The 26,660-nt window shown below is 37.7% G+C and overlaps 1 protein-coding gene across 1 annotated transcript in view; it reads right to left on the bottom strand.

Moving 5' to 3' along the window:
* The window catches only part of WNT8B (Wnt family member 8B), a 210,038-nt gene that overhangs the window by 105,859 nt on the left and 77,519 nt on the right, over positions 1-26,660 (bottom strand). Inside the window, exon 4 of the mRNA XM_044055611.1 lies at positions 24,360-24,498. Within this exon, the coding sequence (XP_043911546.1) occupies positions 24,360-24,498 (139 nt within the window). The remainder of the gene's footprint in view (positions 1-24,359; positions 24,499-26,660) is intronic.

The raw sequence follows: 26,660 nt of genomic DNA, 5'->3' as shown, positions 1-26,660 counted from the left end.
TTTGGAAATGTTCCAGGTGAATATTTAGTGAAAAAAAAACATGGACTTAGGTGTGACCATTGTCTCATACATTCCCAGTGTAGATGAAACCTGAATAAGGCAATCATCCAAACAGGGATAAATGTGTACTTGTTTTTTCCTCAAGTGAGTGAAAAGCTAGGCATTTTGTGAATGCCCTTGTTGCTGTGTACAGTCTGAACTCTGGTTGTTTATGCACCACACAGCTGTGGTGTTATCTTTCACTACCTTAAACTGCCTGATTTAGGCATGCTCTTAAAGATCACTGTGGCAAGTAAAAGGGCCATCATCCCTTTCACATTTCTCTGTTGTTTTTATGTTAGTCAGGAGCCACTGACTTTAAGCAGTTGCAGATGGGGCTCTCCATGACAGGTCTGAAATGTCTGTGGTAACAGCAGCTGCTGCAGCTTGTGATAGAGACTTACTGTCTGCCTGTGGAAGGGTCAGGATAGATGGGGATTCCTCTCTAGAATCTTTTTGGTCTGAGGTAGAACACAACCTTGTCTCCCCAAACATGTGAACAGAGGTTGCTGAGGGACTTATGTGGTCACTGTGATCTCTCTTTGCAGTCTCGGAGATATCAGGTTTTTGACAATGAATTATTTTTCTTTCTTTTTTGTTTGTTACAGCTATGCTAGAATCTGACATCTTGCCTTTAACGTTACATGTACAAATGCTTCTAACTTGTTATGGTTAAAATACACTTTTAGGTTCCTAGTCCTATTCTACAAAGTCTTTCTTCTAAAAGTAGTGCAGTCTTCACAGTAGGAGTCTTTGTGATCTTTTCCTAAACACAGCAAGCATTAGGAATGAATATCTTTGAGTAGAATTTGTCTTCTAAAAGTGCACTTGGGGTGTTTTTTTTTCAGAGAAGTTGTGGACCTCAGAAACTTGTCAAGTCCAATTCAACAACAATGTCCAGATCAGGTGTAACACATAACACAACTAATCCGGTAAAATTTTCCAGTAAATAAACACAAAATCTCTCAAACTGGGTGCTTATCATTTGCTGCTCTTGAAGTTGTTTAGATGCTGCCATGTGGACACTGACTACACACACATACTTTAATAGTATAAAGAACTGAGGTAATAACCCAATATAATCCCCTTTATGCCGAATGTCCATCTGACATTGGCTGGGAAGGCACTACAAATGTTTGTAGAAAGTGCTGGAGGTCAGTCTGGAAATCAGACTTCTGCTCTTCTGACAAAAGTGTTAGAGTGCTGCATAAGTATTCCCTATAATGAACATGTAAACCAGTCTCTAGTCTAGACGGAGTGCTAAATAGCTAGAGAGTCAGGTTTGTGAATTTTGAACTGTTAATCAAAGATAACTGTGCTGATTGACCAAGGGAATGAAACAAATTTGCACCTTAACCATACATGGTAAGGGAGGGTCTAACCCTTGCCCTGTCTAGGTCATGTCTTATTAGGAGGACACAAAGTACATTGTGGGAGAAGGAAAGGCAGACTGAAAAACAAAAATCATATCAGTATGGCATTTCCACTCCATTAGTCCCTTCTGGAGAGTAACAAATTCTGAAATAATACCAACCATCTTTACTGACAGAGAGGGATTAGTTTTGTAAAAATTAAAATATAATAAAAGACACATTATTTCTCAATTTATGGGTGGGGTTGTCTTTTAGTATATATTATTTTTTCACAGGCTGATTTTGAATAATCATTGTATAGTGACAGCAGAACTTGAGAAGCAAATGCACACAGGAAATTCTATTAAAACAATTTCATTCAGCTTACACTTGTGGTAGCAAATGCAAAATAGTGGAAGGTAAAAAAAAAGCTTATGTGATCTCTCTGCCAATATTTTTACAACGGTTGCACCTATTAGTCTGCAAATAATGCTTTTGCCTCATTTACATGCATATACAGGTAGAAATCAGTTCATCTGCCTACATCTCAAGGAAGTATAATTCCAGTGTATTGCTGTCACTGGTTTAAGTGAAAAAGAAAGCAGCATTATATTAGTCACAGACTGCGGCAGAAAGCAATATAGTAGTACAAACTTCAGAAAATGGAAACCATACTTAACCCTTTTATTCTGATATCAGTTTCTCTAAATATGATGTTTTAAGTTTACCCTTATTATTCGTGCTGGACTTCTAAAATGGGTTAATCAAGCTGTCAGTAAATCCAGTTTATGTATAGATATAATCTAGAAGAAAACATCTCAGTTGATGATGCCGTGTCAACCCCCCCCTTTTTTTGGGGGGAAACATAAATAGTTCTGAAAATCCTAAGTATTTAAAATATCATTTCATGTGTTGTTTCTGTGATAGGATCGAGTTAAATTAAACATGATAAGTTAATGAATCTATGAATGTTAATTACATGTCAGTAATAAGAAAATAAGTCCTGAACCCAATTAAATTTTTTCATGGTTCACGAAACACTGCCTTCTTCTCAACCCCAAGGAAACTAAACTATTGCTCTTTTCTCCTACTCACAAGTCACCTCAACCACACTTCACATTAACCTCTAACAATGGAACTGTCATATCCCCTGATACTACAACCCGCCTGCTGGGTGTTACAATTGACAACAACCTTAGCTACAATGACCATATTAATTCCACTATAAAGACTGTTAACAAAAAACTAGGGACCTTATACAGAATAAAATCCTTCCTTATCCCTGCAGCCAAAATTACTATAGCCCAAACCCATCTAATCTCTACCCTGTTCTATGCTTCTGCTATATATACGAATCTTTCTAAAACCAACCTTTCCAAACTCTCCACCAGCTATAATAACATAGCCAGATTTGCTACTGGTACCCCATATAGAACTCATCATTGCCACAACCTCAAACAACTGGGTTGGTTAGAACTACAAAACCAACTACTTTTTCAACAACTTGTTATCCCCCATAAGATACTCTACTACCCCAAGCATACCCCTATACTCACTAATCTCCCCTTACAAAAACCTTGCAACCCTACGTTCAGCAAATAAACTTCAAATCTCTTCCATTAAATCCAACAACAAAGGTGGGGACTCACTCTTCTCAAACACCATAGGAAAGAGCTGGAACCATCTTCCTTCTGAACTTTCCAACCTTACTTCTACTCTGCTTTATAAGAAGCATCTTAAGGAATATCTTAAATCCCACTGGCTTTGCCCCTGCTCTAACCCTGACTGATATCTCTTGCCCATCCTGCTCTTTCTCAAAAAAAAAAAAAACATTTTTTTTTCTGTTTTTTTGTTTCTAGTCATGGTATTTTATTCGAGCCTAAATGTTTCTAAATAACTCTGCTTAACCCTATCTTTTAATGTAAACATTGTACCAATTTTAATTTTAATTTTACTGCATTGTTGTCATTATTGCTGCTTGGAGCTTTTCTCCCCGGGCCTCTACTGAAAATGGACATGTATCCAGGTAGACTAGCCCGGTCAACTAATGTAAAATAAATAATAAAATGTGCATGTGGTAACACCGCGAGATCTGCTTTTGTTAAATGAAGATATAATTTGCATCTTATGAAGAATTTTGCATCTTTACTCATGTAGTGTAGTTTTTTTTTTTAATGCCAAGACAGTTTTCCACTATCCATGGGAGACTCAAGGTCTTTTCTATGATTTTAAGGAGATGAGTATAACATCTGCTAAGATCCCATTTTATAGAAAACTGAAAAATCATTTAGGTGTTTTTCCCATTAAATAATCAGATGAAACATAGAAATGCCATGCTTCTCTAAGGAACTTGAGGCTGGAATTCAGTCTGCAGACCTTCAACTGAACTATTATTTATAACTGAGGAATTGTAGCTTATGATTATCTTTCAGTAATTTGAGTTCTGCTGCATTAATTTACCAAGTAAGTAAAAGACTCACTGAGTCTGTTTTATCTTTGTACTGATTTACCAGATAACAGATCGGGATACTTCTTAATTGGGGCAGCTTTTTCATTTCCTGAGACTACACTTCTGAGATTGTGGAGTATCTGCTATACTAATACTAATACTATTAGTAATAATACTAACTATACTAATAATACTAAAAAGGAAAGTCTGCTGTCCTATGAAGATTGAAACCACCATGCCCATGCCATTCAGTGGCACAGACACAGAAATGCAGTGACTTCGTTTTACCAGAAAATCAACTTTAACATCAGATTATAAATAAAAAAATCTAAGAAGTTAATTGCAAAAGTGGGAAAATGCTCAGCCTAGTATGTGCACACTTACAAAACACCACTGCCCAACTCAGTATGTGCATATGCACTACGTTCCGTTTCATATGTGCACATTTGTAGTGTGCCATAATCCAGTGGGGCATGTACAGATGAACAAATGCACAACTCAATATAGTATGTGCAAAATTCAGCCTGGAATGTGAAAAAACACACAATCGCACACTGACATGGTCTTCTTCTTCTGGCTTTTCCCGGTTAGGGGTCGTCACAGCAGATCACCTGTCTACTCATGATTGACAGAGGAGTTCTACGGTGTTGAGTTGCCAGCCCGGTGCCCAACCTTCCACAGAAGGCACACACACACACACAAACACACACACATGCACGCACTCAATCCTAGGGCCAATGTAGAGTGTCCATTCCACCTACAGCATGTCTTTGGGATGTGGGAGGAAACTGGAGCACCCGGAGGAAACACACGCGACCACAGGGAGGACATGTAGACTCCGCACAGAAGGCACCCCAGCCGAGGATCAAACGCTAATATAGACCACCTAGACATCATATTCTGTCACAGATCTCTAGTCCCTTCCAGACTGCAGAATCCAGCAACCTATATCCATCTTGAAAAGATGTTGAGTATGAAAAGAAATATCAATCACAGAAATAGTCGAAAACCAAAATATAAATCAGTAAATGAATAAAAAACACCTGACACCAGAAGCACACAGTCATAATTCAAATGCATTTAGTTCTTGGGAGTCATCATTAATATTGTTTCAATTGTGAATACTTTTAGGGTGCAGCAAGCATATCGTCATCTACACCAGCTTAAAAACATGGGAAGCATTATTGCTTGCATGTGTCTGTCTTCCAGTTCTTGATACTGCCTACAAAAAATTTGCTTGTGACCATGTCACAGAGAAAAACAATGTGCATGTCTGTGAATCACTGTGCCTCACAACACACCTTTGTTTGTGATGTCTATAAACATGCACACACCCCTTTGTGCCTTATTTTAAGTTGCCCCATTCCTTTCTCTCCTTGTGAAATCTGCAAGACATTTTAAAACCTACCATAAATGCTTTCTGTGTTTTTTAACTGATCTAGAAACTCTTAGCTCACTAGCTCATATTTTCTTTGCGTATGATAAAAGGCATACCTTCAGTACAGCAAATTTATTTATTTATTTTTTCCAGTCTAATCGCACACCGACATGGTAATGGCTTTAAATTCCAAGACTTGTAATTGCTACTCCTAGAACAGAGACTGAATGTAAAAAACTGTGGTTTTACATATACTAAGTCTGAGATTGCTGTCTCTTCGAGTATTCCCTTTTATCCAAAAGGAGATGAACTGAGAGTCAGTATATATAAGTTGAGAGTGAGTGGAAGCTCAAGCCCTGGCATTGGAAGTTGAAGGGAGGCTTGCCTTCTGCAAAACCAGAACAATAATTGTTGACATTCACTGTTCTTCAGTTTTATTGTTATTTTTTTTTTCATAATTCCAAGACTCGTAATTATGGATCACAGAACTGCAGTAAGGAGCTCATGCACACATACACTTACACACACATACCCCCGCCTGCAGTTCAGCCAAGTATATGGTCACAAAATTGAGAAATCACCTCAGTTTGGGATCACACAGTCATTAAGTACACACAATTTATTTTACATCAAACCCACAGTTCAACCCACTGTTAGCAAATATATAAACTTGATAACCACAACAAAATACTCAGGCATAATAGCTATAGTGTATCCTAATATGTTTTCAGGTATAGTGCACACAAGTTGCACATAACTTATTTTGCACAAAAACCCACATTTTAACTTATTGTGTGCATTGACATATGCATAAACCTGACAACAACAAGCAAAATGCAAAGTATAATAGTCATAGTTCAGCTTAATATGTGTGCAGGCAGAATACACACAGGTCTGCCAAAAACACTGCAATCAACACAGAGTAAGAAAGTCAGGTGTCCATGTATATGGCAATTAATTTTGTAGGGAGAGCAGACCTGCACATGATGTTATTGCTTACAAAAAAAGCATCAAGTTAAAGACTAAGTTAGCTGACCACTACTAAGGTCCATCTTCTAGGGCTGTTTTACTATTAGCTATGTATATAATAATGTGGGGGGAGAGAAGGTAACTTTCTCAAACATCTTTCCACATTCATAATACACTGGTTTGTATGCCTTGGGGTACACGCCATTTGTACAATGTGCAGTCTGTGTTTCTCTACCATAACATATTGGCACTGTCACTTAAATAATGGACTATTATCCAGGTGAATTCATCCTAGGATCAAACCCTTTACTTCTCAAAACAACAGCTTTAGATTCTGGGGGTCATCACAACACATAGTGTTTTCTGTTCCAGACACTTTAGCTGAAAACTAAATGTTTTGTTTCATTTGTTCTGTTGATTTTGCTGCTTTTATTGAAAAAGGGCTCAAGTTTTTCTACAGACATCCTGCTTCTCACACTTCTGTTCAGAAATATCTCAGCTGGTGTCTTTTATATGGCTCTCTGTTATGTGTTATACACAAATCGATTCTGTAGGAACTAACAAGCTAAGGAAGTAGCTGAGATTTTTGCTTGTTTCCCAAATTCTCTTTTAAATGTTTGCACAAAATGTTGAATAGCTCCATATGAAACTGGCTGTTGTAGCATCAACAGATTAGGTGTGCCTCAGTGCGCCCAGTCTGGGGGTTACACATGCACTTGATTCTTCTTAGGAACTGCTGACCGATGCCTGATACTATTTCATTCAAGAGCCCCCATGCTGTAAGCAGTATTCTTCACCAAGGATGCTAATGGGAGGGACAAAAGAATTACTTCCAGCTATCTAAAGGACGCGTGTATCAATACAAGGTACATTAGTCTATTCTTTTTCCTTGAAACAACAAATGAATGCTGCCTAGGTCTGCTTGCCGACTTCCATGGATAAATATATGCTTGATCAGTGAGTGGTCTACTTAATTGACAGCTGTTACAGAGCTGTGCCACATTCTCTGTGTAGACGTGACAGTCAGGCCACACAAATAATGCTGGCCCTCACTTCACCTGTATTATCAGTTTAATGTGGTTCATTTAAGCAGTAAAGATGGAGAGAATATGCATTAGTGTGGGATAGCAGCATTCCTCACCGGGGGAAGCAAGATGTAGCTAGAAGTGCTGTTATTCAGCAATTATGCATAGTTAGAAGAAGCCATCATCAAAAACAAGTCTCACTCATTTTAATTTGTAAAAATCAGCACTTTGCTTCATAGTTGGGTTTATGAACTGAACTGGTATTATTTAGTCATTTAAAACATTCCGAGTCTTTTTGCTAAAATACAGTGTTCTGCATGCACATGGTTACATAATGGTCAGTTGTAGGTCTGCATTTTCTTATCTATTTTCCTGTTAACTGAGTTTTTCTTCTTGCTGTTGAACATTTTAACCAGAAGCTGGGGAAGGTATGACTTGGTATAACAGCTGTTGTACAGACACAAATGACTAGATTTATGCGTTTGGTGTAACACATACAATTCTATAGTTATTCTTGTCATATTTTGCACCAGTATTGCAGCTTGTTCTATTTTCTTCTGCTTTTTGCTGATGTCATTGGATTTATGAAATAATAAGAACTTCATATTTAGTTTGGCTACTGATTAGTTGAATTATAGATCTGAATACAAACTTTAGATTTCAAAGATCTGGAGAAATTATGTTTTGTATGAGAAATGGCTATTTGTAGAATAAAAACTCTAAAACTGAATAATTTACAAATATTTCTAAGAGAGTACACTGTGCTTAACTTTATTTAAGCTATATTATTCTACTCTTCAGACTCTATGAATTTAATTATTTCAGTTATTGATTACATGGAAAAGAACACTAAGGAAAGGCATCCAGTTTCATATATTGCTGCCATTTACAAGCATATATTTCTATATTCAAGGATAGCTAGGTAGACATGAAAGCATTTAATAATAATAATAATAATAATAATAATAATAACAACAACAAAAGCAACCAGAGTTTGCACTCTTGGTAGTTCCAGTCTGGAAAAAAATAACAGTGTTGAGCTCCACGTTGCATGCATCTACTTACAGTAAAAGTTAAAATCCCCAAAATAGGAACTGACAATGATGGAACCAAAACAGGCAAGACTAACATAACCTGAATGTGGATAATCACCACAGCAGACAGTTTGAGCATCTTTGAACTAATACACTTAACAAAATAGACTTCCTAGATATAGTGTCGGTTAGGGAAACATGGAACACAGATTACTATGGCTGGGTTTCCAACAGACTAAAGTTTTACAATCTAGAGTAGTAAAGGGAAGGTAAAACTGTAAGAACAGGTCTCTATATAAAAAAAAAAGGTTTTTATCGGTTTATTGTTTTAGATGATATATAATTCATTACTAATATACCTATGAAAGCAAAGGCTTCCACAATGAGCTTAAATTCTGGCAAAAATTTGCTTTACTTACAGATAAGTATAAAATGTATTTAATGATCTAAATGTACTTGTTACACTGGAACAATAAATAATTTAGAGATTCTTGAAAGGCATACTGTGCTTATATATGTTATATGTATATAGTTTCAATGCACTTTTAGAAATGCACAGGTTGTCAACAGTCATTTCTGTTGCTGGAAGTAGTCGAATGCATTTATAGTTGACCACATGTTTTACTGAAAGGAATAACACTGAATGCTGCATTTAGTGAAGAGATGTACATGCAGTAGTAGTAAGCAGAAAGAGATGGTAGTGCTAAAACATTTGGATACATAGAACACTTCAACATGGAGGGGATAGGAGTGTATGTATGTGTCTTTATGGGAAGGTTACAGTAAGGGCTAAGGAAGAGGATAGAGTTTGTGTTGTGACTCTATTTTTGTATTTGAAATGTGTCTGAGGGTCCTGTTTAGTGTTACCGTTAAGGAAAGAGTTGTTAGTAATGTATGGTGAAGGGGCAGGGGTAACTTTAGGGTCAACACATATGAGTAAAGTAGTGCAGGGGGTATCTGCAAGTTAGTGCTCTGTTTGTTTTATTTATCACAAAAGGAGTCAGTTTTTCTTTTGTGACCAGTGTAGTTTCAACCATTTTTTGTTTTGGATGCAAGCTTCAACATAATAAATATCAATATATCTTCACATCAACATTTCATAAATACACTCATAAACATGTACATGTAGTTATATATGCATATATATATAGTTAGGACGGCCACGGTGGTGCAGTGGTTAGCGTTGCCGCCTCACAGCAAGAGGTTCTCTTGTTCGATTCTCGGCTGGGGTGCCTTCTGTGCAGAGTCTGCATGTCCTCCCTTTGGTCGCGTGGGTTTCCTCCGGGTGCTCTGGTTTCCTCCCACATCCCAAAGACATGCTGTAGGTGGATTGGACACACTAAATTGGCCCTAGGTGTGAGTGTGTGCGTGTGTGTGCCTTCTGTGGAAGGTTGGGCGCCGGGCTGGCAACTCGACTCAGTAAAACTCCACTGCCAATCATGAGCAGACAGGTGATCCGCTGTGGCGACCCCTAACTGGGAAAAAGCTGAAAGAAGAAAAAGATCCTGCAACTTGTGAATACTTTATTGACCATTATTTTTCATCTTGATACAGCCATCCAAATATTTGCCCTATGTATGTATAGGTTCTCACTGTATGAGTTTGGCATAATGATTAAGGTGTTTACCTTGCAGACAGAAGATTCAAGGTTTGGTTCTCATCTTTGGGAAAATTGTCTTATCTTAAAATGGCTCATAAGGGCAGCTAGCCTTGTACTTGCCTATGAACCAAAGCTGAATTTTTGCTTAGTTTATATGTCGTTCTTCTGTATTAGCTTTGTAATAAATTTATTTAACTGTAACCATATTATGTCAATATGTTGCTTTTCTCCCCTGGCCTCCACTGAAAATGGGATATTATTCCATTCAGACGTTCCTGGTAACGACGTTTGAATCGCCTGAATTTTTTTTTTTTTTTTTTGCTGATTCATGGGTCATTGAGCATTAACTTAGTACAAGAACATTGACAGTGGGATTTAGTGACTTTTCCCATTTCCCAGCTGTTGTTTGATCTTGGAGAGGAATGTTTAAGAAGTAGGGTATGGAGAGCTCAGCGGGCCTTGGTCCTCGTGGAAAAAAAAGGAACTTTTTTGTACTTTTATTGCCTGTTCAGGATTTTGTGCATTCATCTAAATGTGACTGATGTTTTCCCATCTAGCAATAGTGTACTTCAACTACTACCTATGTACTCCTATAATATCTATCTATATATATATATACACACACACACACACACACATACATATATATATATATATATATATGTGTGTGTGTGTGTGTGTGTGTGTGTGTGTGTGTGTGTGTGTGTGTGTGTGTGTGCAGTTAGATAGTGTTAGGTTTAGGTTATTTGCACTATTAGTTGAGGCCAAGAATTGAATGCATCATTTAGACTGTCTTGTATGCGACATGGTATACTAAATTAATATGTCTGAAATTATATTTTCATTACATTTGCCATTTAACATAATTACTTGGCCTTGACAGAAAACCTAGTAGCAATAAAGGAAACAGGGGTAATGGAGTAGTGTACTGTGGATGTTTTTAGAGGGAGGGACTGACAGTGTAGTTTACAAAAGAGCTGGTTACAGACAGCACTTCATAAATGAAGGAAGAGGATGAATCAATTGTAGGGGTACATAAAGCTAATATATTACTGACAGCTGGACCTGTGCATTCCATATTTTGGTTGGAGCACTTGTACTGCAAATATACTCAGATGAGCAGAGTCACACTAGATGACCAATATAGAACATTTATGAGACCATCAAATTTAAAATTTGAACTCCATCAGGAGGGAGAACTCTTATATATGATATTCTCAAATAAAGAGAAAGCGTGAGATGAAGTGGGTAAATGTCCAGCTTCTGGCAGTCACTTAGGAAGAAGTGACCATAAAATGGTATTGTTTTGTTCATAATAAATACTGTAGCTTGTTCAACTCATATAAAAAGTAAGGCAAGCAGAGTACAAGTAAGCTGACAGGAACATGAGACAATGCATAAAAATAGAACAGAAGTAGTCTGGAGAGAAAAAATCAAGGCAGCCATTAAAGAGACACAAAGATTTGTATATAAGAGCATAATGGAGGGTGTCACTGTGATTCAGGAAAGAGGTAACAGTGATGGATCAGCAGAAAAGAATATCGCTTCAACAGTATATGGAAATAGACAATGACTAGAAAAAAATCCAATAAAACAAAAAGAAAAAGGGAAGGCAATGAAAAAATAAAAGTTTATCAGGAAGGCAGAGGAAATCTTTAGTAAGCAGAGAGCAAAGCAGCTCTGGGAAAAGCATGCTAAGATTTAGCAAAGTGGATTTAAAGTGGGCAGAGGGTTACAGTTAGAAGACAAAGACAATCAACAGTAACTTTTGATCAATATTCAGAAAAGATGACAGGGAGACACATCAAATGAGAAACATTCTGAGCAGTGGGTTTACCCAGGAATGAGTTGTGAATGAAATCCAACAACTAAAGCTGGGCAAAGGTCATTTGCTTACTGTGTGCTTGAGCAGGTCTCTCATCCACATGTTGCTTCCAGGTTGCCCCTGGAAAGAGACTGTTTCCAGGGCCCCTACCCGGTTAAGAAATGTGTATTTATTTATCCCAGTGGGACTCGCCCTAAAATTCTTGAAGGATTGCTTATGAACTATTATACAATGCCTCCTCTAAAACGTGCACACTGATTGGCCAGCCCAACCAGCGTGCCCGTTGTAAATCCCTCAATATACTAACGGAAAAAGCTCCGGTCGCCCGGACTTTTTCCGTTAGTATAAAACACTGTCTCGCTATGTTAAAAGAGTTTAACATAGTGACACAGGTTTAAAAAAAGCAACGCAGATCTCCGTTGCTTTTTTTAAAGCTGTCTCGCTATGTTAAACTCCTTTAACATAGCGACACAGTGTAAAGCAACGGAGATCTTGCGATCTCTGTTGCTTTTTTTTTTAACCTGTCTCGCTATGTTAAATGAGTTTAACATAGCGAGACAGCTTTAAAATAAGCAACGGAGATCTCTGTTGCTTATTTTAAAGCTGTCTCGCTATGTTAAACCCATTTAACATAGCGAGATAAAGCAACGGAGATCTTGCATTCTCCGTTGCTTTTGCCCAACTCTGATGTACTGCGAGGCATCGCAGTACATCAGAACTGCCGCGAAACACCAGACAGCTGCGGAAGGGCAGCAAAGAGGCATTATACAATGCCATTATTTAAGAAAAGTAATTATTTATTTTCTTAAATAATGTCATTATATAATAACAATAACCACTTCTGGGTGTGGGTAATGCTGGATTTACCCACGGTTGTCTTTGTTTGGTCCCTCGGGCTTCGCCCTCGGGACCAAACCATGCCAACCGTGGGTAAATCCAGCATTACCCACACCCAGGCGTGGGTTATTGCTATAGTAACACATATGATCTGTTTAACATATCTTGGGAGAAAGGATCAGTACCTGTACCTAAGCAGTGGATGAAAGTACATGTGATTCCACTTTACAGAAGAAGAAGCAGACAAGATACAGAGTAGTATAGACTGAACTGTGCTTGCAGATGAATGTGTTTCAGATTTCACCACAGACTGAACTTTTACAAAAATAAAACAGAAAACAAAATGATGGGAGCAGTGATTGTCCTTTTAAAAGCAGTTTAAACTGCAGGATTTCTAGTCTTATTGCTTTAAGGAAATGAGCTTTGGAGGGCAAAAGAGGTAACCAGGATGGTGATGCTTTAAGGAAACTTACTAGCTGTGCAGGGTGAAAGAAAAAAACAGGGATTTGACAAAATGTCTGTAAGCAAGCAGTGCCCCAACAGGTAGCACACTTGCCTTTGATGCCAAGACAATCAGAAGGCTTTGGATTGTATTCCCATAATATGTGCCATGCTTCATGTTCCATTACTGACATAGTACTATAGTATGGGAGGCTGCTGAAATCACAAGGTATCATCCTTCAGATGAGGTCTTAGAAACTAGGCGGATGTAAAATATGTAAAAACAACAAACAAAAAAAGCCGTATGTGCACTCCTCTTAAAAATAAATCACTGACAGTTTTAATAGACACAAATTACATTCACATAAAGCACTTTTTGTTTAGCTGGTAGCTAAACTTCATCAGATACAATTCACTTGCGTCACTACTGTTTCTATAAAAGTCATATAAACAGTCCTAATCGACCCTCATTAATTAATTGTTTCTTAAAGTAAATACTTAATAGTGTATTACACTGTTGTCTTTCCTCGCTAAAAACTTGATAGTTCTAAAGTACAATCATAAAATTTCTTAAAATTGTAAACTGTTACTTAATCTTTTTAAACCATAAGAATAATCTATGTAGTGTAAATGGTATATAAAATCTATACCGGACCCAAAAGGTAAAAAGTGTACATATATGTATGGGTATGATTGGGTGCTACTGTGTGTTATCTCAATAAACTCTTCAGTTTCAGTATACAGTACAGGAAGCAGAACAGGTTTCATTAAGGCCTGGGTGTTGACAAGCATTAAGCCTTAACTGCCACAATAGTTACGATCTTTCTAATAATAAAGAACTAGGGCCACCACTAATATCTACTTGTACTTGATCTATTACTCTAAATTTAAATTTCTGGTCTGGGGCCTCATTACAGTGCTTTGCCAATGCATTGTCCAGTTTTTTCTTGTTGTTGATATAAGTATGTTCATATATTCTCTCTTTAAATTTACGGTCGGTTTTACTGACGTAAAATGCTGGACATTGTTGGCATGTGGCTATGTAAACTATTGATTTAGAGTTGCAATTAAACCTATTCTTTAACCAGTAAACTTTGTCCCTGATTTTGAACTTTAGAACTATCTTGAGTTTTTAGCGAGGAAAGACAACAGTGTAATCAGTGATTTATTTTTAAGAGGAGTGCACATATGGCTTTTTTGGTTTGTTGTTTTTACATGTTTTTTTCGTTTATTTTTGATTGTGGATGTAAAATATGATATATAACTTACTGAAAAAAGACTAGGAGTGAAGTTTTCAGTTAACAATAATCATTCTTCAGCTAAACCTTAATTGTTAATGATACTGAACCTGTTAAAAAATTTGGGAGATTTTCCTTTATGTTCTGGCCAAATTTCCCCTAGTCAGTATGAACACCACCTTGGGTTTCCTCCTGAATGTAGTCCATGGATATTATGAGAATATTTTCATCAAATTTCCTCTGTGCTGTGGCCAAATTCTCTCCTACAAATAGATCAGAAGCCTAGTGGGACTAAAGTGATCAACAAAACTAAGACACTAATGCACAGAGGTAAAGAGGTGAAAAAAGGAACATCTCAAGTATATTTGCAAGTTCAGATACAGTTAGAGACGAGTCTGTAGACAAAAAGTACAAAGATAAGAAATACAGTTGAAAGGGACTTTCAACGCTGTAGCTGAAAATATCATGAGATAATGTAATCTTCTGGGCTGCAAGCATACCAGTATTTTAAAAAATTATATAATCTGTCTTGTTGGAAAAACTAACTGAAGTAAGAGTTATTCACACTAAAGAGGAGAGGAAAAAGAATACTTCCTTGGGGTACACTAACAGTAATGGGCAAGAAGGGAGACGGAGTGTTATGCATTTTACAGACTAATGCCTGTTGGATAAATAGCTACTAAAACACTGGAGGCTGTGCAGTAATAATGCATTTTAGTTATTTATTTATTGATTGATTGACATTTGTTTACAGGGTAGTCCAACTGGGCAATTTTACTGTTTTTCAGTGGCGCTCTGTGGAGAAAAGCTAGCATATAGCAGTAGCATAGCTAGGGCTAGGCAAGAAGGATAACTGCCCTGGATGCAGAGTATTTGGTGGCGCAGTTAGCTGTTCCAAATCTGTCTTTTATGCAATGGCAGTTATTAAAAGCTGGTATTGTATTTTTAGTCAAACCTGAGCACTTTAGTGCTGTGTGTGTGTAGTCTAAACTGCAGCTTGTTACAGTTTGATAGTAAAAATTATCACACTGCAAACCTAGCTATAGTGGATTTTGTAAATAATTCTATGTCATTTGTGAATATTGATATGATTTATACAGAAGTGTGTGTAATGGACTGAGCTAAAATGTAACCACAGCATGCCCTATTGGAATAGACCAGGAATGTACCTGCACTGTTGTGACTGTTTATATGTGTATGTTTAATGGATACTGGAACACAGGAGGTTAACTTGAAAAAAAAATTCAGAGACAATAGTTGAAATTAAATTGTTTTATTATTGTGTCATAAAAGTTTCAATGCAGCAAGGAGATATGATGTGTATAACTGGGGTGCCTTCTGCATTGTTTTGTAAGTGTTTGTTTTAAGTCTGCTAGCATTTGCACACATCTGAAGGCTATGTATTTTCACACAGAGATGCTAAATTCGGATAGTTTCTGCCAAATGGCTTTAGCTTGGGAAATAAAGTAATGTGACAAAAGGTGATGTCATCCAAGCTAACCCAGCAGTAATATTTGATATTAATTGAAGAACTCTCTCAGATAGAGACTGGGCATTTTGTATTTTGTCTTTGACCTGGAAGCATCCCCTCATCATCGCCTCTGCACTTGCCTTGCTGTAAGTAAGTTTTTAGGGCATAGTAACTCTTTTAGATTCAGATATGAATATAGTAAAGTATAGCTTAGATGTTTTCTTTATTTATTTGAGACTGTCCTGCAATGTTTTAAATATTTCCTGTGATTTTGATCTCTGATGTAACTGATTACTTACTGAGTATTGTCTTGTTCTTTTATTATTTATTATTACATATATTTAAACCTTTTAATTGTAGCTTGTCTGTTTAGAGATATTTAAGCTGCCAGAGTACTTGCATATCTATATGGTGACACTGTGCAGGCCACTCCTAAATAACCTTGCTCTTGATCAGACTACCATTTGGATTAATAGTAACATTACACAGTAGGATTGGACACCTTTTGCTAAGGGTCTTAAAGTAGCTGATAAAAGTGGCTGGTGGCAGCTGGAACTACCTTATAGTAGGGGCAGAAGGGAGCATAGTTAGTAAACCTGTGCCAGCCTTTCCCAGGTGTGTGTGCGTTTGTATATAAATCAGATCTCAAGGAGTGTATGCGTCAGCTACTTGGGCAGTGACAAAGAGCACTGGTTCGACAGAGAGTGTACGGGAGGTCTTAGCTTGGCAACTCAGCTGAGATCTCAACTCTATAGCTGTGCCAGTGGGGAGGCTTATTGGGGATCTGCAGAAAGAGGGAGAAATCAGCCTCAGATTGACTGTGATCTCTGTGTGTTCTTAAGGGAAATTGCACTTTACTGTGGGTGTACTTATCATCTTCCCATTGTGCACATTCCCCATTGTTGCCAGTGGTGAGGATTGAGGCTCCTTGATTACTGGGCCAGTGCTGGGGCATCACAAAAATAAAAGAAAATCTCTCTCTCTTTTTTTTTTTTTTAACTAAAACCTGAATGCTGTATTGCTGTGTATATTTGTATAAGGCAGTTTGCTACAGTTTAAAAGAAGAACATTTTTTTAACTAAACCAAGAGTACCATGTGTGGTCTAAACTGTAGAAACTGTTTGTTACATTGTAGCAAGAAATTTGCTACAGTTTAATAGTAACAAAATATAAAATCTTTCTCTTTTTTTTAACTAAAACCTGAGCACTAAACTTCTCTGTGCAGGCAAGGTATAAACTGTAGCAACTGTTTGCTACATTTGTAGAAAGCAGCTTGCTACAGTGGGCAGAAGGAGGGTTGGGGACTTATTACAGTAATTTTTTTTTTGCTGTTCAGTAGAAGAGCTGGGGGGCATGGATCAAATTGTAATAAGCTAATGGCTAAAATGTACAGTAAAGTGTTTTGTTCTGTTTTGGTCTTCAGTGGAAGAGCGAGGGGTGATTGAATGTAACTGTAAAACTGTAATAAATCATCTACTTACAGTGTAGTGATTTTTTTTTTATTTGCTCTGAGTGGGTAGGGCACTGCATGTTGAACCAGCTACACCTGTGCAGTATGGACATTATTAATACACTCAAAAACATATGGAAATACATAAGGTGAACAGGTAATACAATTAATTTAACATAGTTGCTGTAGGGAATTGAAGACAGTGATTTACTACTGACAAAGACATGCAAACAGAATAACAATGGTTGCTTAAGGAAAAAAATAAAGAGAATAATCAACAGGATGACACACTACATCATTAGAGTAGCAGGACGCATACTGGGTGTATTAAATACGATGGCTGAAGCTGGGGGAAAGGGCAATACTGGTGAATTAGGTTTTGAGAAGATAAAAGATTCTAGTTTGTGGACAGAAAGTTAGAGAATATGTAACGAAGGAAAACTGATTGAAGAGTATAGACAATGAAGTAATATGGAAATAATAGTTTAAATTAAATAAACTCAGGAGAAGTTGGTATGAGCAGAAAGCTGTAATGTTTATATATTACGTGCAGATTGTATTCCAATAAAGACGAGTAATATTAAATAGGGTACATATTTGCAATATGTACAAACAGGAATACATGAATGTCTCTACATCCTTTTAAGAGGAAGGCGTTAAGTTTTTGTTTATGAAGTTACTTAGTGAGCTGGAAAAGAGTATAGGAAGTGTTTAGCATGATGTTGAGCAGGAACTAAGTCAAGATTCAGCTAGAATTTTTTTCTGATATAGATCTAAATGTATGATGGTTAAATGTGGACCTCAGTGCAAGTGGGATTGCATTCCAGCATCTAGCAAAGCAGCTATATTATTGGGCATTTCCTACAGATCTTTCAGGTTTGTAGGAAAAGAGTTTTTCATCATATAAGTATGATGGTTTGTTGGGACAGTTGTGGAGAAAATTGTATAATGTTGGGCATTTTGAAAGTTTATATATTATGTCATAGGTCACAAGTAGATGGCTTGTGAGATGGTGGGGCAGTTCAAGCCAGTGTAATTATTTTAGAGCAGAAGAGTGATGGGTTCTTCAGGGTTTGTTAGCAGCAGACTTTGCACTTTTGTTGTAACATTGTTTTAGTTTAGTTCCTAATGTAGCTGAAGATTAGTGAAGACTGGTGCCCTATATAAGAGTTGTTTTGATGTTAGTATGAAATATTTTAGCTTGGTATAATATTCCTGGTGTCTGGTGATTTTTTTTGTACTGTATATTGTGTATGTTGAATGTGCAGATTTAAAGATGTCATATGTTAATACTCCTAACAGATTAATGCATAGTTATTCTACTGTAGTATTAAGGAGGTAATTTTAGTGTTGGTTTTGTCTTTTGTATGGGATTCAGGTAAGAAAAAAGTAACTTGTGTTATATGGGGGGATTTAACCATAGTTGTGCATTGTGGAGCCACTTTTCAGGGGAGGTAAAATCATCTTGTGTAACTTGTTGATGGTGACTTAGGCTGTCTGCAGGGCAAATAAGGTTTGAACCATCCTTGTATTGGATTAAGCAGGCTTACTTTGGGGAGGTATACAAATTGTTAATGGAAACGTTAAAGAAGAGAGGACAAACAGTACATCCTTTTGGTACAGTGGCAGTAACTTAAAAGGAAAGAGAAAAAAGTTTTATGCAATTTTACAGACTGATGTCTGTTGGATAAATAGCTACTAAACCACTGGAGAGTAGTCTGGGCTAGGCCTGGAGAAGACATTTGTCATGAAGACATAATTAATATTATTGTGCAAAGACTTGCATTGCACAAACACTTATGAATTCATAATTCTGTATTAATAATAAATAATTACTTGGTATCATATTACCAAGAATGACAGCTCTAAACAAATACACTTTATATAAGAAATACATTTTTTTACATTATTTATTTATCTTTTACCCTTCCCAGCCTGACCAACAAGCCCAAACTGGTGACCTGTAGGTTTATTTTCTCTTCCTGTCTGGCCAGCACAAATACATCACTCTGGGGAGAGGCCTTCTGTATGTTGGAGATTTCCAGTAGTAGCCCTCTGTTTAAATGCCTACACTGGGGTAGAGACTGTCAAATGACTTAACCCCATCCTCATTTCGATTTGGATATTTGCATTACACCCACAACCTTCCCTCTTTTGGTTAGTACATACGCTACAGAACTTTACTTTACCAAGCCTATTCACACCTACACTAGTTTAACTAGAGTGCAAACACAACTTGGCTGTAGTGTTACCACCTGTCCCTTTTCACACAGGAGAGTCCATATTTGGGCAGTTGGGTCCTGCGAAAAAATAGGAAAAAGGCAAGTGTCCTGAGTGTTTAGGACAAAAAAATAAAAAATCCTGAGCTTTGATTATTGGTTCCATAAGACTTGTTTTGTATAATATTAAGTTGGTTCACATAAACAAAAACATTTTGCAAATCTGTTTTTATTTTTGCAAAGAAGTGAAGTCCAGTCCCTTACACTGGTTGTAGGTTGAGTTTAGTCATGCAAAATCTCATGTTTCTGTAAAACAAAAAATGTTTATCTTTGGGAATTTGTAAAGGTGAAAATCCCAGCTGGCAGGATATGTGTTTGCCTAGTCCCAATTTCATAGGTAACTACTATATTGTCAGTCTGCAGTATATTACAAGTGTAGTTAATAACCAGAGGTCAGCATCAAACCCTGTAGTTTCCATCTATGAGGTAATAACCTTAACCATTATGTCGCTGCCAGACACATTAGATGTTATGCATTAAGCAAATACATGAAATAGATAAATACAATCAATTGGTCTACAATCCTAGCCAATAACCAAACAATGACCAAAAAGAGAATCATACCCTGTAACTTGTGTCTTAAGGCAATCATCTTAACTATTATACCAACCCACAACCTTTTGTATAGGGCTGCAATCTTGAGCCTTTCCTTAGATGCTATTAGTAGCACAATCAAACCAGTTTCCTTCATCCTAGAGATGGGTAAGTTGACCTTGACAGATCAACTTCATTCCTGTCTGACTAGCTCTTACAGAGACCAGGCTTGAACCCAGGTTAGCTGGAGCATAACAAGAGCTTTGTTCAGGTGTTCCATTCAGCAGAGGAACAAAGAAAAAAAATTGAAAACATTATTAATTATAATCTGAATAAATTGATTAACAGAATTATTCCAGGTTGTGCTTTTTTCAGCAACTAACTTGCTGGCATACGTGGGTCCTTCAAGTTACTTCTTGAGGTGACCTTCCTTAAAAGATATGATTAATGTGGTGGGACATGTCTCTACTCCCACCAGTGACACTGTTTGTGCCCACACTGCCTCACAACATATTGCAATCCCCACCAAGACTGCACAAGAGGACAACATGATGTTGGAGTTGATTCAGTCTATTATACTTTTCCTTGAAAGTCAGAGAAAAATACTCTTCCCTCTTCTCCCCAACACCCAGAAATATTTTTTTCTTTATTAGATTATCTCTTATGTATAGGCAATCATAGTTTATATAAATGAAAACAAACCATATCGACATAATCTTTGTTGCAAGCATTATACATCACAAGCCATATTGACAATTTTAGTTACAGACATTATACATCACTTATAAACTACTCAATCATTGTCAGTCAAACATTACATAGCTCATTCAAATCCTGCCTTCTTTTAAACCTTATTCTTTCCCTGTATGTATTGTTTCCACAATTCTCATTTTTTTCCGTATAATTTGTTCCTACACTTTTCTAAAGATCCACATTCCAGTTGTTTTATCTCTGTTACTATATACACTACTTCTAATACAGTTGATTTAGACTTTGATTTACAGTTTCTAGTAATTGCTTTTTTTTGGCAGCCACCATTATTTAAAGACCCAGCAAGGCCTTACTAAGTCTAGGCAATTCTGGTTTAGTATCATAACTCAGAAAAATCATTTCCCTAGATAAACCGATTTGCTCACCCAGTATTTCTGATAGAGTATTCTGCAGGGACTCTCTAAAGTCTGCCAACCCATTATACTCCCAGAAAATATATTCCCATTTACCTCTTTCTTCCCCATCACACCTCCAACATTTGCTGTCATTCTAAGGAAAAATTCTATGGAGTCTACTTGGGGTATAAAAATATGTATGTATGTCATTCGACAGAGAATGTTATAATCAATACTGGCATACTACAAAAAAGAAGTGATAAACACACTTCAAATGGAAATTGTTCAGTCTAGCCCTGGTTTTCTTCATGTGCCTTTTGCACTATTATCCCACTTAAGAGAACATCCAGTGGTTCTGGTAGCAGAATGGTGCCTTCATCTCAGCAGTGGTGATATTCCTACCAGGGATGTCACATGGCCGTAGAAGTATGGCATAAGGAGTACTACAGCTTTCAAGCTCCAAGCAAAGCACAGCGTCAGTCTGAATATTATATCCCGTCTGTCTCAGGAACATCTTTTAAGGCTGTAGTTAGAAAACTGGAAATACACAGTGCATCAGTGTGGCACAGTGGTGAAACAGTTAGCATTGCTGCCTCACAACACTTGACTCCTCAGTCTGGATCCTCGTTGGTTTCCTGCTGTTTAAAGTCTACACAACCTCCTTATGTATGTGTGGGTGTTCTTAGAATCCTTCAGTTTCCTCCCACATCCCAAAGACATATTAGGTGAAATGGTGATCCTCTAGATTTCTGGAAGCTGTGTATGTACTGAATGAGTGTGTGTGTGTGTTTAATGTGCGCATGTATCATATGAAGGACTGGCATTTCATCTAATATTATATCTCTGCCTCATGCTCATTTACTACAAAGATAGATTCTGCTCCCCTGTAATGCTGGAAAAGATAATGTGGATATGAGAGACTGAATGAATAAAAAATATATCATAGCAACATTAAGTAAATAAACTGCTTTGTAAAGTATAATTTGCAGTAATAGCATTAGAATTGTTTCAAGTTTTTTCATTTAGAAATTTCTTGTTAAATTCCATTTTTAATTTCCTAAATGTAGTTAGGCAGCATATGATGGTGGTCTGTAGGATGATGATGATGATGGTGAGCAAGAAGAAAGGGAGGAGAGTGAGGGCAGTGCCAAGGAGCAAATGGTGGAAGCTGAAAAAGGATAACTGTAAGGTGGAGTTCAGGGAAGAGTTAAGACAAGCACTGGGTGGCAGTGAAGAGTTACCAGATAGTTGGGCAACCACAGCAGAGGTGGTAAGGGAGACAGCTAGAAAGGTGCTTGGTTTGACATTGGGACAGAGGAAGGACGACAAGGAGACATGGTGGTGGAATGAGAAAGTAAAGGAGAGTGTACAGAGGAAAAGGTTGGCAAAGAAGTGGGATTGTCAGAGAGATGAAGAAAGTAGACAGGAGTATGAGGAGATGAGGTGCATGGTAAAGAGATAGGTGGCAAAGGCTAAGGATAAGGCGAGTTGTATGAAAGGCTGGGGACTAAGGAGGGAGAAGAGGACCTGTACTAATTGGCTAGACAGAGGGACCGAGCTAGTAAAGATGTGCAGCAGGTAAGGGTGATAAAGGATAATGAGGGAAACATATTCACAAGTGAGGAGAGTGTATTGAGCAGATGGAAAGAGTACTTTGAGGGGCTGATGACTGAAGAGAATGACAGAGAGTGAGAGAGAAGGTTGGGTGATGTGGTGATAGTGAATCAGGAATTGCAATGGATTAGCAAGGAGGAAGTAAGGACAGCTATGAAGAAGATGAAGAATGGAAAGGCTGTTGGTCCAGATGACATACCTGTGGAAGCATTGAGGTGTTTAGGAGAGATGGCAGTGGAGATTTTAACCAGATTGTTTAATGAAAACATGGAAAGTGAGAGGATGCCTGAGGACTGGAGAAGAAGCATATTGATAATGATTTTTAAAAATAAGGGTGATGTGCAGAGTTGTAGTAACTACAGAGAGATAAAACTGATCGGCCACAGCATGAAGCTATGGGAAAGACTAGTGGAAGCTAGGTTAAGAAGAGAGGTGATGATTAGTGAGCAGCAGTATGGCTTCATGCTGGGAAAGAGAACTACAGATATAATGTTTGCTCTGAGGGTGTTGATGGTGAAGTATAGAGAAGGTCAGAAGGTGTTGCATTGAGTTTTTGTGGACTTAGATTAAGCATATGACAGGGCGCCTAAAGAGGAGTTGTGGTATTGTATGAGGAACTCAGGAGAGAAGTATGTAAGAGTGGTACAGGATATGTACGAGGGCAGTGTGACAGTGGTGAGGTCTGCGGTAGGAGTGACAGATGCATTCAAGGTGGAGGTGGAATTACATCAAGGATCAGCACTGAGCCCTTTCTTATTTGTAGTGGTGATGGACAGGTTGGCAGACAAGATCAGACAGGAGTCCTCGTGGACTATGATGTTTGCGGATGACATTGTGAACTGTAGTGAGAGTAGGGAACAGGTTGAGGAGACCCTGGAGAGGTGGAGATATGCTCTAGGGAGGAGAGGAATGAAGGCTAGCAGGACTAAAACAAAAATATATGTGTGTGAATGAGAGGGAGGATAGAGGAATGGTGAGAATGCAGGGAGTAGAGTTGGCAAAGGTGGATGAGTTTAAATACTTAGGATCGACAGTTCAGAGTAACGGTGAGTGTGGAAGAGAGGTGAAGAATAGAGTGCAGGGTGGAGTGTCAGGAGTAATTTGTGACAGATGGGTACCAGTAAGAATGAAAGGGAAGGGCTGCAAGATGGTAGTGAGACCAGCTATGTTATATAAATTGGAGACAGTGGCACTGACAAAAAGACAGGAATCAGAGCTGAAGGTGGCAGAGTTAAAAATGTTAAAATTTGCATTGGGTGTGATGAGGATGGACAGGATTAGAAATGAGTATATTAAAGAATCGGCTCAAGTTGGACAGTTTGGAGACAAAGCCGGAGAGGTGAGATTGCTTTGGTTTGGACATGTGCTGAGGAGATATGCTGGGTATATTGGGAGAGGGATGCTAAAAATGGAACTGCCAGGTAACAGGAAGAGAGGAAGGCCTAAGATAAGGTTTACGGATGTGGTGAGAGAGGACATGCAGGTGGTTGGTGTGACAGAGCAAGATGAAGAGGACAGGAAGAAATGGAAACAGATGATCCTCTGTGGTGACCCCTAACGGGAGCAGCCAAAAAGAAAAAGAAGACATATTGTCTGTCTCAGTGTAATTTTCTGCTCAATGACATTTAGAAAACATGTCAGAAGTTGCTGTGTCTGTTCCCATAATCAGATTGATGCTTTACGTAGTGTACGATGTCATGTGCACTCTTTATTCTTACCACTGCGAAGCCCACTGTGAGTAGATAACTGCAGGGCTCTTTCAGGACAGTTCCAACGATCCCAGGCAAACTGATGCTTGCATTCTTCTATTCCACTCTGTGCTCCAGCTGCAACACTGCTTGAGTAGATTAGATATGCCTGCAATGGAAAGAATATAAAAAGTAGGAAGAATCTGCCTGAACTGATGATTATGCTACATATTATCCCCTTACCAGTCTAAGGCATTTTATCTAATAAATCTAGTGAACTGCAAAATTTTAAGTATGGCTAGACATTCAGAAAAATATCAGATCTTTTTCCACTCTTTCAGTATTTCTGATATGACACAGACTGCAACACATGCATTGTGACAGAAATGTATACCTCCTTCCGTATGGCTGCACTTACGAAACAGAGTGTATTCACTGTTTTGTGAAATTACAAAAGACATATTCAAAAACATGGATTTACCATTGTCAAAAAAATGAAATTCCATCTTCATGACATGAAATCCATGAATTATATTTGTGAGTTTTAAGTGTAATTTCCAGTCTTTGCCATAATTTCATTATAATTTATACTGTATCTCTATGTATGCAAAATTAAAACAAGAGTCTAGCTACAGAACAGTCATTAAAGCAAACTGGTAGTATTATAAGTAGTGAATATGAGAAGAAATAGGTTGTATGAAAAAGTGTTTTAGCCCAAAATTCCAAATTCTGTGAAAATCACAGTTTTTTCAAATACTCAGATGACATTCAGGATATACTGGTATTTTTTTTCCAGAAAAATTCAAAGTGATTGTCCCTGGACATGTTTTGCTGCATTGAAAGTAATATAGAAATACCTGAAGATCATAAATAGATCAGTGACACAAATTGTAAGGCGAAGGTAGGACTGTTGCCCCAGCTTTTTGCTATCTACAGTGTAATTTGTAGGTATTGTTTTAAAACTGTATCCATTTATCAGCTTATAATCCAACATTTTGGAACACAAATAAACAGTGCAATATGTAGCTATCTATTCTTAATTGAAAGACATCTAAAATATATACCTATGATAGAGCCCTCAAGACAAAATCATGAACAACAGATTACCAGTTGCCATATCTAAAAAAAAAAAAAAAAAATGAAGATGCCCTGTAATATAAAATCATTTCACATGTTAAATCCTGGCAGACCAATGTTGCAGAGGAAGAGGTTTAGTCTGTCATGACTGTGACCTAGGTTTTGTGGAATAACTTGAGTGCTGAAAGCCAACAAAGGGAGAAGCAAGATTGAACAGCTAGAGGCCAGATCTGCTTTCCTGGCATCTACTACACCTACTCACTTTACTTGAACCTCACATGAAAGCAGGTTGGCCACATCTTGTCAAGATTTACAAATATAAACCCATGTATTTATTAGCAAATGCATGTGTATTTTAATTTCCAGCCAGATTAGATTTCAGCCAGTAGCTTTTATAAGACAGACACAATTAACATAACAAAACAAGACACAACAAGACATCACAAGACATCTACAACAACTGGAAAGGCCACAGAAATACCTCACAAAGAGGAATACTGGCCTTAAACAGATGCCCTACGCAGACCATCTCAAAAAACTTCAGCTTTACTCTGCTGCATATTGCCTACTCAGAGGCGATCTCTGCCTAACATACAAAGCTATGTCAAACCTAGAGCTGTTGGACATGCTCCACTTAAAGAAATCCCAATCCCTCCGAGCTACACGCTGTAGGGACCTAATCCTTGTCACCACAATAAACAGAACATGCTCGAGGGATAGATTCCTGTCCCAGAGACTTCTCATACTCTGGAACAGACTACCTATCTTTGTCAAACAGAGCTCCTCATTAGCACTCTTCAAGAAAAATCTTGATTGGATGGGAAATAGGAAATTCACGGGAATCACTTCTGTGGCTCTGCTCGACAGGGGCACAGGAAAATAATTTTCTTGGGTGGCGAAAGCCAGGGTACCTTTTTGGCTAGGCTTATATAGGCCCTAGGGCAAATAGCCTAGTACCTACCTATGAACCTATAAAACTATTTTTTTCTTCTTTTGACAGCATAAAAGCCATTGAGCACAAGCATCCTGTTTTAAGGGTAACCTAGGAGCACTACCTGGTTAAGTGACTTTCTCAGAGTTGCACAGCAGGCAAACAGAGACATCAGGAATCAAACTCTGTACCGTGGATACAGGAAGCAGCTCATTAATAGTTCAGAGCCTTAATCCTCTGCACTGACTGCTAGACATTACCTGCAATTATATCTATCAGTGTTATTTCTAAGGGGCATTATACTTTTCCAAAAAGTCATGCAG

The sequence above is a fragment of the Protopterus annectens genome, chromosome 14.part0, assembly GCF_019279795.1.
Source record: "Protopterus annectens isolate FY-2018-M chromosome 14.part0, PAN1.0, whole genome shotgun sequence".
NCBI lineage: Eukaryota > Metazoa > Chordata > Ceratodontiformes > Protopteridae > Protopterus > Protopterus annectens.
This window is presented reverse-complemented; position numbering and strand designations above follow the sequence as displayed.